This window comes from Solanum stenotomum, chromosome 1 (assembly GCF_019186545.1).
Source record: "Solanum stenotomum isolate F172 chromosome 1, ASM1918654v1, whole genome shotgun sequence".
NCBI lineage: Eukaryota > Viridiplantae > Streptophyta > Magnoliopsida > Solanales > Solanaceae > Solanum > Solanum stenotomum.
The window spans coordinates 73,713,040-73,725,857 of NC_064282.1; the positions used below are offsets into that span (position 1 = coordinate 73,713,040).

At 40.0% G+C, this 12,818-nt stretch overlaps 2 protein-coding genes across 2 annotated transcripts; both read left to right on the top strand.

The window, feature by feature from the left end:
* Positions 1-2,443: 2,443 nt before the first annotated feature.
* Positions 2,444-6,962, top strand: LOC125856500 (uncharacterized). Its single transcript, XM_049536064.1, has 8 exons — positions 2,444-2,608; positions 2,688-2,825; positions 2,922-3,044; positions 3,135-3,216; positions 3,304-3,414; positions 3,639-4,445; positions 6,068-6,332; positions 6,725-6,962. Exons 1-8 carry the CDS (start codon positions 2,444-2,446, stop codon positions 6,960-6,962), a joined length of 1,929 nt encoding a protein of 642 aa, XP_049392021.1.
* Positions 6,963-7,764: 802 nt separating this feature from the next.
* Positions 7,765-8,728, top strand: LOC125856518 (uncharacterized). The gene is made up of 4 exons (XM_049536083.1): positions 7,765-8,085; positions 8,182-8,298; positions 8,481-8,534; positions 8,663-8,728. The coding sequence occupies exons 1-4, from the start codon at positions 7,765-7,767 to the stop codon at positions 8,726-8,728; spliced, it is 558 nt and encodes a 185-aa protein (XP_049392040.1).
* Positions 8,729-12,818: the final 4,090 nt, after the last annotated feature.

Below are 12,818 nucleotides of genomic sequence, written 5' to 3' on the forward strand. Positions count from 1 at the left end.
CTCCTAATATATAACGAGTTAGAGGGCCTAAAACCTATCCAATTGAAGGTATTTGAGTTTTAGTTTCCAGCAAAACAAACCGCTCGTTAAAACGATATCAGAGTAAAAATTTATGTTCATTCTACGACAGACGCGCGCACTGCCCAATCACTGCGGGACATGTGGCACTTCAGAGAAAGTTGGCCAAACTTCTTGTTTTTATATTAGAAGTTTGGGATATACTTTCTGATATACTCAAGAATGTTTAAGGACTGGTTTTAACTTATTTCTTCAAGTTTTTCTCATCTTCAATCCACCAAACCTTAAGGAAAAAGTATTGTTCATGGAGAATAAAGAAGGGCAGGGGCTGTTTTTCTTTGATATATGGATTAAATTTTCATCAAAAGAGTTTGATGACGTAAGATAGTAAGTCCCGAATTAAGGTATGTAAAGCTAAAACCTCTTTTGCTCTTAAGGCACGACCTAAACTCGCATGTTTTTCCGATAAATGTAACTATAGATTCTATGATACTCGAAAGAAAATTATCCTATTTTATAAACCCTCTCATGTTGAGTTCTAAACCAATAGAGTCATAGTACTCTTCAAGGAAGCAATATAGTTCACACAACTACATTTGTCTACAGTTCGAACTCTTAGAAGTTAGCGGTGTACATGTTGCATAAATTTAAAGAAACCAACCAGCCACAAAATGTTCGTAAGTGCATAGGCCACATTATATATGATTCTCAAGCTAAAGAATGTAATCACGAATTGTATCACGAGCTATGTGATTAATGAATTAATTATTATAAATAATTGCAAGCAGTTGAGATTATAGACTACTCTACAGCATAGGGTGGGTATATTTAGGGCTACTACATATAACGCTACTCTGTGCACAAAATTCAGATATAGTAAGCTGAAATTTCCTATCGTGGATTCACCTGACAGATACAGGCCTACGGGCAGACCATACAGGAGCCCTGGGGGCGTACCTTGGTAGACCTCGTTACCATACTATGAGATTTCACGCGTGCTCATGACAGTGGGCAACAAATACCATACAGGTTTCACTAATCGCCGTCAGTAGGCCATCATGTGATTCCCTGACAGTTAGCTTTACAAAGAGCAAAGAAGCGATATAATGAAGTAAATATATCAAGGCAAATTATAGGGATTAGATATATATAAATGACTAAGCCATGAAACGTTCGATGAGGACCCTTGAGGTTGGTCACAATTCCAGTTACGGATTATGTCCCCTGCATACACATGCTTAAATTTTCCTATCATGATATTTGATGTCTATTTCTTATTCAATTTGCTTTACATACCAATACATGTTTTGTATGTACTGACGTCCCTATTATTTTGGCGTTTCATTTGTATCACTACAGGCTCAGGTGCTCAGGACAACAAACATTTTCAGTAGACTAGAGACTTCCAGTTTAGCAGTTGGTAAGCTCCACTTCTACCTGGAGCTATAAGATATTTAGAGCCTATATTTTGCTACATATTTACATATATCAGAATGGGTATGTCGGGGCCCTATCCCGACTAGTTATCAGATTTTCAGAGGCATACTCTTTAGAGGCTTCGTAGACTTAGTCTTGTTTCCGTTGTAAAGTAGCCCAACGGGCCCTTTCACTATCTATGTTTTAGTATGTGTCTTCATATAGGTTCTGCTGCTTATGAATCTTCAACTTTGGCATGAGATTAGTAAGATATTTAGTATGTGCTTGTGTATATCCTTGATGTCTGCCCCTTTCTAGTTAGGGGTGTGACATACTTGGTATCAGAGCACAAGGTTCAAGTGTCACAGGGAGTCTATGAAGTTGTGTCTAGTAGGACCTTTCTTATAAATGTGTTGCGCGCCATATTTATAATTTAGGGACTACATGGGCATTTAGGAATTTGACCTTCTTTCATAATGTAGATCGTGCGATACAACTAAGTCATAGAAAGTTAATTCTGACTCAAATTCTTTTTTCATTTTTGATTAAGATCATGTCTAGTACGGATAAGGAGAAAGAAGGCTCGAGGTCCATTGGTAGTACTACTCATGAGGCATCCATTTTAGAGCAGTCCCAACTAGTAGGTGATCAGACCAATGGTTAGCAGAGCTTGCCATGTCCTATGTTTCCAAGTCCTCAGATTCCCATGACAGAAGGAGCTACAGGAGTTCCTACACCTCCAGTAGTACCAACGGTAGTTCATTTACCGCCTGTACCACCACCAGGTGCCTCAGAGCAAGATCTTAGAGGGCCAATACAGTTGCTCACTCAGTTGGTAGCTGCTTAGGTCCAAAGACAAAATGCAACAACACCTAGTACGGTTCAGGAAGAGGCAGCTGGATCCAGAGTACATGATTTCTTCCTTATGAATCCCCCAGTATTCATAGGATCTAGGGTGACAGAGGACCCAGAATGGTTTATAGATGAGATCAATAGAATTCTTAGGGTCATGCATATCTCTGGGACTGAGGCAGTTGAATTAGCCTCTTATCAGCTGAAAGATGTCGCCATTGCTTGGTACGAGATATGGGTGGACTTTAGGGGACAAAATGCTCCTCCAGCAGTTTGGAAGGAGTTCTCTAAGGCCTTTATGGAGCACTTTCTTCCACTAGAGGTTAGCGAGGGTTTATGGATTTTTAAACTTCTGACAGAATAACCTTAGCGTCAGGGAGTATTGCATGCGATTCACTCAGTTGGCTAGATTTGATCCTGAGATAGTTAGCACCCAAAATGAAAGGATGCATCGCTTCATTGGTGGACTTGGGGATCATTTGATTGGCTCTTACACCATTGCTGCATTACATCAGGATATGGATATTGCAAGACTTATGGCACATGCTCAGTAAACAGAAGACCGCATACAAAATTGTAGGGCTGAGAGAGATAAGGAACAAAATAAGAGGGCTAAGAGTGCTTGAATATTTCAGGGAGATGCTAGAGCTTACTCCAGTAGAGGTCCTCCCAGAGATACTCAATCACTAGACTGCTCAACTTCTAGTGCCCCAGCTCAGTCATCGAGACCCAAGAAGGAGCAGACTCAGACCTTGAGGGTACGTAATCCCCACTATCAAAGAGGTGCTAGTCGATGACTACTGCCTCGATCTACTTGCAAGCACTGTGGCCGATATCATTTGGGACAGTGTCGATATGGATCTACCGCTTGCTATGGGTGTGGAGTTGAGGGTCATAAGATACATGATTGTCCGAAGCTTCGAGTGGATGGTAGAAGTGATAGGCCACAATATACAGGCTCTGCAGGAGCATCCTCAGCATCAACGCCTTCTTCATAACGTGGCCCTTAACTACCAGTAGGGAGAGATACAGGCAGGGGTAGAGGATATGGTTCTGGAGCTAGCCCAATTCGGATGTATGCACTAGCTGGTCGTCACGATTCAGAGGCATCCTCAGATGTGGTTACAGGTACCTTATTTATTTTCTCTTATGATGTATATGCATTGATAGACCCAGGGGCTACCCTATCATATGTTACTCCATTTTTTGCTACAAAATTTGGAGTAGAGCCAGAGTTATTACATGAGCCATTTGCAGTATCAACTCCGGTAGGAGACTCTGTTATAGCTAGAAGGATCTATTACGGGTGCCTAGTAACAATATGTTTCCGTGCACATTGGCAAATTTGATAGAACTAGAAATCGTTGATTTTGATGTCAATATGGGCATGGATTGGTTGTCATCTTGTTATGCAACATTTGATTGCCGAGCCAAAGTTGGCCGATTCCATTTCCCGGGCGAGCCAGTCCTAGAGTGGAAGGGTAATGCTATGATGCCTAGAGTAAGGTTTATTTCCTATCTTAAGGCACAAAAGTTTATAGAAAAAGGGTGTTTATATCATCTTGTCCATGTAAGAGACCTTCAAGCTGAGAAACAGATGGTGACTTTTCATTCTGTGCCCGTTGTGAATGAATATCCATATGTGTTTCCTAACGAACTTCCTGGGCTACCTCCAATTAGAGAGATTGATTTTGGTATTGGCGTAGATCTCGGTACCCAGCCTATATCCATTCCGCCTTATAGAATGGTGCCAGCAGAATTGAAAGAGCTAAAGGAGCAGCTGAAAGATTTGCTTGACAAAGGTTTAATTCGACCTAGCCTATCGCCTTGGGGTTCTCCAGTACTATTCGTACGCAAGAAGGATGGAACGATGCAGATGTGTATAGATTACAGACAACTTAATAAAGTGACGATAAAGAACAAATATCCCCTTCCAAGGATAGATGATCTATTTGATCAATTGCAAGGAGCTAAGTGCTTTTCAAAGATTGACTTGAGATCCGGATATCATCAGCTAAAGATTCGAGAAGTAGATATTCCCAAAACAACCTTCCGAACGAGATATGGACACTTTAAGTTCTTTGTCATGTCATTTGGACTAACAAATTCTCCAGCAGCCTTTATGGATATGATGAATAGTGTTTCAAAACCATTTCTTGGTATGTGATACGCTCAAATTACACCTCCTTTCAGAAGCATAAACGATCGTTATCAAGTAAAGAACCCAACTTGTAGATTGGGATCGGTCCCACGAGGAAAATGGTTTAGACTTTACTTTTAACCAACAATTATATTCAATTAGTCAAATTATTTCCAGAAACAGGTAATAAAAGGGGGGTTGTGCTTGTGTGAAACAAATAGTAAGAACTTAATAAGTAATCAATAATCAAACTCAACTTTGGTTGTTATCAAGATAAGAGAAATAACTAGGGTATACGTGTTCCCCACAATCTCATAACACAGTAATCCTAGAAATAGCAATCCTTTTCTAGTGTATTACATGCAAAGTGATAAATTAGGTATCTCTAAATCCTCGGTCCGGCATCTAGAGAATTTCACCCCGCACCTTGGTCCGGCTACGTGTGTATAATTTACTAAACCTTACCTTTACCTCATATTAGACATCATAATCGATGTTTGGCTTAGTTATTACTTCGCACCAATCGACACTAGCCTATTAGATAGTATCACACTAAATCTATGTTGATAATTCTTTTCTTGTTGATTACCTCCTTGGTCCGGCAAGTAGCAACAAGGCGAGTTCTAACGTTGGCCACCGTTAAAAAGACTTCTAAACGAAAGAATTATCAATACATGCAACACACTATTCAAGAATTGCTTATTTACTTATTCATACTTTGTTAATCGATCATGGTTCCCACAACCCTAGTTGTGGATTTAGTTACTCATATTGGCAAGAACACAATTCATAATTGTAGATGAAGAAATCATGAACATACGCAAAGAGAATAATAAACCCAGAAATTTAACTTGAATTGCAAAGCAAAAATCTTCAAAACGAACTTGGGAAATCAATAATTGCTAGAGTTGCAAATTAATCTCCAAAGTTACAAAGCAAAACTAGAATAATAGTGTCTAACCCCCAAAAGTGAGGTTTACATGTCCTATTTATAGAAAACAAATCCTAAATAAAAAAGGAAACAAATTAAAGAAAGTTTTGTTCAGGTACGCGTCTTCAATCCACGAGACTGACTTACGGACCGTCGATGGATCTACGGTCCGTAAGTCCCTTCCGTCAATCGGGAATTAGAAAATAGTTCAGCTTCCAAAAGTCAGCTTCTCTGAAGCAAACGACGGACTAGCAGTACGGACCGTAGATCGATCTACGGTTCGTCAATCCCCACCGTAGCTCCATACTTAGAATCTTCAAAAATCAGGTACTGGAACCCTCGCAGTATCACTCTACGAATCAACAGTACGGTCCGTAGATCAATCTACGGACTGTCAATGGGCACCGTGGTTCCACACTTGGTCAGATTTCCCTGATTTGTCCTCAATACCATGCCTGCTGATCTACGGTCATAACCTACGGACCGTGAATGGACCTACGGTCTGTAGATCACCTCCGTGGATGCCCTTTTTCGACATTTCCTTCAGCTGTCTCTAAACTTCCGCGCCTGAACACCTTTCCTGCAAAACATGATAAAAACACATAAAAACCAAGATAAAAAGGCCCTAGACACACACAACTTATAAGTGAAATGTATTAGAAATACCGTAAACTCCAGGTATATCAATATGTATGTGATTGTATTTATAGATGACATCTTGATATATTTGTATGATGCCAAAGAACATGCAAATCACTTGAGAGTTGTCCTACAAACACTCAGAGAGCACAAACTATATGCCAAGTTCTCGAAATGTGAATTCTGGATGAACTCTGTGGCTTTTCTTGGCCATGTGGTTTCTAGTGAAGGCATTAGAGTAGACTCCCAAAAGATTGAGGCGGTAAAGAGTTGGCCTCGACCTACTACTCTGACGGAGGTGCGTAGTTTCTTGGGACTTGCTGGATATTACCGCAGGTTTGTAGAGGGATTCTCCTCTATTTCTGCACCATTGACCAAGTTGACGCAAAAGGCAGTGAAGTTCTAGTGGTCCAATGCCTGTGAGAAAAGCTTCCAAGAGATGAAAGATAGATTGACAAGGCGCTAGTACAGAAGGGTATGTAGTTTATTGTGATGCTTTAGGCATTGGCCTAGGGTGCATCTTAATGCAGCAAGGGAAGGTGATAACATACACTTCTTGACAATTGAAGAAACACGAACAAAACTACCCCACTCATGATTTGGAGCTTGATGCAGTGGTATTTGCGCTTAAGATTTTGGCGACACTATTTGTATGGGGTACATGTTGATATTTTTACAGATCATAAGAGTCTCCAATATCTTTTCATGCAAAAATATTTGAATATCAGGCAGAGAAGGTGGCTAGAGTTGTTGAAGGACTATGATGTGAACATCCTCTACAACCTAGGTATAGGTAACGTGGTAACAAATGCTCTTAGTCAACTATCTATGGGAAGTCTAGTACATTTACCATGTGTACAACAGGAAGTAGTACAAGATGTTCACAAATTAGCTTGCCTGGGAGTCCGACTTCTTGAAGCCGAAGATGGAGGTGTAGTTGTGCAGAATACTGCCGAATCATATTAGTGGCACTGGTGAAAGAGAAACACTATGACGATCCAATATTTTTACAGTATCGAGAAGGGATTTGTGAGCACTGAATTACTGCATTCAATTTAGCAGAAGATGGAACCTTGAGATGCCAAGGCAGACGGTGTGTTCTAAATATAGATGGGTTAGGGCAGAAAATCATGGATGAAGCACATTGTTCCCGATACTCAATTCATCCAGGCTCCACAAAGATGTATCATGACCTTAAGGAGGTCTACTGGTGGAATGACATTAAAAGGCATATTGCGGAATATGTGGCACAATGCTCCAATTGCCAACAAGTTAAAGCAAAACATCAGAGGCCCGATGGCCTAGCTCAGACTATGGACATTCCAATATGGAAATGGGAGGCTATTAATATGGAATTCATTACAGGTTTGCCTTTCTCTTTTAAGAGACATGATTCCATTTGGGTGATCATTGATCAGTTGATGAAATTAGCCCACTTCTTGCCAGTTAAATCCAGCAGCACAGACGAAGAATATGCCAATCTATATGTCAGGGAAGTTGTTCGCTTGCATGGGACTCCACTATCTATTATTTCAGATAGGGGTTCCCAATTTATGGCACATTTTTGGAGATCATTCCAAAAGAGTTTGGGCACACAGGTGAACCTTAGCACTGCATTTCATCCACAAACAGACGGCCAAGCCGAATGCACTATTCAAAGACTCAAAGATATGTTGAGACATGTGTTTTAGAATTTAAAGGTAATTGGGATGATCATATGCCCTTGATAGCATTTTCCTACAATAATAGTTATCATTCAAGCATTGACATGGCTCCATTTGAAGCCCTCTACGGGAGTCGGTGCAGAACGCCTATTGGTTGGTTTGAAGTAGGTGAAACTCAAATATTAGGACCAGACCTTGTTCACCAAGCCGTTGAAAAAGTGAAGTTGATAAAAGAGCGACTGAAAACGGCACAGAGCCTACAAAAATCATATGTAGACGTACGCCGTAGAGACATAGAGTTCCAGGTTGATGACTGGGTATTCTTGAAAGTATCCCCTATGAAGGGCGTTATGAGATTTGGGAGGAAAGGTAAGTTGAGCCCCAGGTATATTGGGCCATATAAAGTTATACGTAGAGTTGGTCAGGTAGCCTATGAGGTGGATTTGCCTCGAGAGTTAGCTGCAGTACACCCGGTCTTTCATGTGTCGATGTTACGCAAATGCTTGGGAGATCCTACATAGGTTATTCCCATAGCAAGTGTGGAATTCTCAGAACACTTATCTTATGAGGAAGTTCCAGTGGCAATATTGGACCGACATGTCAGGAAGTTGAGGACAAATGACGTAGCATCAGTCAAGGTACTTTGGAGAAGTCAGAATATAGAAGAAGCCAAATGGGAAACAAAGGCTGATATGAGGGCCAAGTATCCCCACTTACTTCAGTAGCCACACAAAGGTTCTAAAAGTCATAACTCCTCTCATTTGATTATCTGTTTTGCCTGTACTTTGTCGTACTGCTTTATTATATGTTATATGTTCAGGTACTTGATACAGAAACCACATGTTCCTCAGAGTTGAAACATCCACAGTATAAGGTATGTTATATTAGTTACTTTAGTTTCAATTCGTATAAGGCCAAGCAGAGCCTAGTGAATATCCGTTGCATATTATTACGTGGTGATGCTCTGTGAAGCATTGTGTGTATATTTTTGTTGGATGACAGGTTTTGGATAGGCCTGTTTACAAAGAAAACTCAGCCAATATTTTTTTAAAATTCATTCGAGGATGAATGATCCAAAGGGGGGGATAATGTAATATCCCGTAACTTAAAATACATTTGTGACTCGTAAACACCAATGCATAGATGTGATATCGGGGGAGGTATATCATTGAAAATGGTTAGGCATACCATGTAACCCTTATATTTAGTCATTTGAAGGGTTAAAAAAAAGTTTTAGGTCAAAGAGATCATTAAAGAAAAGATTAAAGTTTAAAGGTTCATTGTGAAGGAATACTACAAATGATCTCATTTCTCATCTGACTTTGAACGAGCATATCTCCTAATATATAACGAGTTAGAGGGCGTACTACCTATCCAATTGAAGGTATTTGAGTCTAGTTTCTAGCAAAACAAACCGCTCGTTAAAACAATATCGGAGTAAAACATTATGTTTATTCTATGACAGACGCGCACACTGCCCAATCACTGCGAGACATGTGGCACTTTAGTGAAAGTCGGCCAAACTTGTTGTTTTTATATTAGAAGTTTGGGATATACTTTCTGATATACTCAAGAACGTGTAAGTACTGGTTTCAACTTATTTCTTCAAGTTTTTCTCATCTTCAATCCACCAAAGCTTAAGGAAAAAGTATTGTTCATGGAGAATAAAGATGGGCAGGGGCTGCTTTTCTTTGATATATGGATTAAATTTTCAGCAAAGGAATTTGGCGACGTAAGATAGTAAGTCCCGAATTAAGGTATGTAAGGCTAAAACCTCTTTTGCCCTTAAGGCACGACCTAAACTCGCATGTTCTTTCGATAAATGTCACAATAGATTCTATGATACTCGAAAGAAAGTTATCCTATTTTATAAGCCCTCTCATGTTGAGTTCTAAACCTATAGAGTTATAGTACTCTTCAAGGAAGCAATATATTTCACACAACTACATTTGTCTACAGTTGGAACTCTTAGAAGTTAGTGGTGTACAGGTTGCATAAATTTAAAGAAAGCAACCAGCCACAGAATGTTCGTAAGTGCATAGGTCACAAGATATATGATTCTCAAGCTAAAGAATGTAATCACGAATTGTATCACGAGCTATGTGATTAATGAATTAATTATTATAAATAATTGCAAGCAATTGAGAGTATAGACTATCGTGCAGCATAGGGTGGGTATATTTAGGGATACTACGTACGACGCTACTCAGTGCACATAATTCAGATATAGTCAGCTGGAATTTCCCGTCGTGGATTCACTTGACAGATACAGGCCTGCGGACAGACCATACAGAAGCCCTGGGGGGCATACCTTGATAGACCTCGTTACCAGACTATGAGATTTCACGCGTGGTCATGACAGTGGGCAACAGATGCCATACAGAGTTCACTGATCACCGTCAATAGGCCATCGTGTGAGTCCCTGACAGTTAGCTTTACAAAGAGCAAAAAAGCGATATAATGAAGTAAATATATCACTTAGGCAAATTATAGGGATTATATATACATAAATAACTAATCCATGAAACTTTCGATGAGGACCCTTGAGGTTGGTCACAATTCCAGTTACGGATTATGTGTCCTGCATACACATGCTTAAATTTGCTTATCATGATATTTGATGTCTACTAGTTATTTAGTATGCTTTACATACCAGTACATGTTTTGTATGTACTGACGTCCCTATTATTTTGGCGTGTCATTTGTATCACTACAGGCTCAGGTGCTCAGGACAACAAGCATTTTCAGTAGACTAGAGACTTCCAATTTAGCAGTTGGTAAGCTCCATCTCTACCTGGAGCTATCAGATATTTAGACCCTATATTTTGCTACGCATGTACATATATCAGAATAGGTATGTCAGGGCCCTGTCCCGACTAGTTATCAGATTCTCAGAGGCATACTTTTTATAGGCTTCGTAGACTTAGTCTTGTTTCCATTGTAAAGTAGCCCAACGGGCCCTTTTGTTATCTATGTTTTAGTATGTGTCTTCATAAATGTTCCGCTGCTTATGAATCTTCGACTTTGGCATGAGATTGGTAAGATATTTAGCAGGTGCTTGTGTATATCCTTAATGTCTACCCCTTTCTAGTTAGGGGTGTGACACACATATACATGATGCATAATTCAATTAATTATTTTAGGAGCAATATACAATTCCGCAATATCAATGACATGTAGATGTGAATATACTAGTCACAAATGGTCCTCTCATGGAACCCACACTCAAATTGTTAGTGTGTCGGAACGTGATACGTGATCCAATGTATATGTATCGCGACATTACACCCGGTCCGATATATGTGTTGGAACGTGACACCTAGTCGAATCAGCACAACCATAGTCACAATCACAACCATAATGAAAAGTGCACATAGTCACACAACCAAGTAATAGGTTCATGGCATTTAATTGTTCATACTTAATCATTTCATTAGATTTGATTCATGTTTCCCTATTTACATACATGCATGAATATAATGGAGCAATTAACGGGCATATAAAACACAATGGGAAATTGAACCATTACCTACATCAAAACCAAGCCTTAACACTCCTAAAAAACTTGAAACTTCCCTTTCCGGAGTCCTTCAACTTGTTCTTGGTCTAAAACAATTAATTAAAGCAAGGATCAATAAACAAGGCCTATTTACCTGGATTATAACAAAACATCAACCCAAGGCCAAAATCATGATCCTAATGCTCAACTAGGGCTTTTACCACCATTAACTTCTTGCTAAAACCCTCCCTCAATGATAATGAACAAAGATTCTATGTTCTAAGAATCGAAATATGGATTAGGGGAGTAATTAACTTACCTTTGCCGCGAGAATTCATGGAAATTTGATGAGAAACTGCCCTAGGTCGTCCCTTAGCTCTTAAGAATGAGGTTTTGCAGAGAATAACGTTTTGTGGTTTTTTCTCCCGATTTAAGTCGCTTGGCCCGCCAAAGCGTGCCCTATCCCGCCACAGCGGCCCCACCTTTGCAGGATTAATCACGCCCCAATGGCTTGCATAGAGAAAGAAACTCAAAATTTGAGTTCCAAGCTCCCATTTATCAACACACCTTCAAACCTTGATCTATTAAAACTAACCTTTCACCCCAAATTTAGTTTCGAGAGTTCTACTCGCCCGAATTCGATTTTGTAAAGCCATATAGGCTCCTTAGCATCTTGGCTATCCACTCATGTGATAAAACTCATAATTAAATCCCGCATCAATTACAGGATTGCCCTAGACCTCACCTGACTCAGATTTCATCCAAGTCTGTCCTAGGCGGGAAATTTCCATGTGATTACTCAAAAGTTGTTAGGCCCAAATTCCTTCCTTATTGGCTTTTGTATAAGGACGGGAACAAGTCATACTTAAGGTCTTTGTCTAACAAAACTTGGTCCCACTTTATGATGTAATCTCCTTCCCCATGATATTTCTTCAACATGGACATATGGAACATTGGATGGAATCCAGATAGGCTAGGCGATAAAGCCAGCCTATAAGCCACTGGCCCTACACAGTTAAGAATCTAGAATGGCCCGATGTATCGAGGACTAAGCTTGCCCTTCTTGCTGAATCTCATCACCTTCTTTATGGGTGACACTTTTAGAAGAACTTCATCACCAGTATGAAATATCATGTCCCTTACCTTATGGTTTGCATACTTTTTGTATCAACTCTGGGCTGCTAGAAGCTTAGCTTGGATGCTTCTCACCTTATCCTGAATATCTTTCACCAAATCAACCCCCAAAGGTTTCACATCTCCAGCCTCAAACCATACTATGGGTGATCTACATCCCCTCCTTTAAAGTTCCTCGAACGGTGCCATGCCAATGCTGGAGTGGTAATCTTATTATAGGTGAACTCACACAAAGGTAGGAACTTATCCCAATGCCCTCCAAAGTCAATCACACATGCCCTCAACATGTCCTCTAACACTTGAATAGTTCTCTCTGACTGCCCGTCCATCTGTGGATGGAAGGCTGTGCTAAAAGTGAGTTGAGTTCCCAACTCCTCATGCAATTTTGCCCAAAACATATATGTGAACTGTGTACCACAGTTTGAGATGATGGAAAGGGGCACCCCATGCAGCCTCACTATATCCTTCACATAAACCTTAGCCAACTACTGAGCATTATAGTCTACTCTGATGGGAATGAAGTGG

What these genes read in the sequence shown, in the direction of transcription:
- LOC125856500 (XM_049536064.1), top strand. Translation starts at nt 2,444, where the DNA reads ATGCATATCTCTGGGACTGAGGCAGTTGAATTAGCCTCTTATCAGCTG. An exon ending in TCCGAAGCTTCGAGTGGATG is followed by an intron (nt 3,217 to 3,303) that starts GTAGAAGTGATA and finishes CTTAACTACCAG; the next exon opens with TAGGGAGAGATACAGGCAGG. An exon ending in CTTGCTGGATATTACCGCAG is followed by an intron (nt 6,333 to 6,724) that starts GTTTGTAGAGGG and finishes TTTGAATATCAG; the next exon opens with GCAGAGAAGGTGGCTAGAGT.
- LOC125856518 (XM_049536083.1), top strand. Translation starts at nt 7,765, where the DNA reads ATGGCTCCATTTGAAGCCCTCTACGGGAGTCGGTGCAGAACGCCTATT. An exon ending in ATGACGTAGCATCAGTCAAG is followed by an intron (nt 8,299 to 8,480) that starts GTACTTTGGAGA and finishes TTATATGTTCAG; the next exon opens with GTACTTGATACAGAAACCAC. An exon ending in TGAAACATCCACAGTATAAG is followed by an intron (nt 8,535 to 8,662) that starts GTATGTTATATT and finishes GTTGGATGACAG; the next exon opens with GTTTTGGATAGGCCTGTTTA.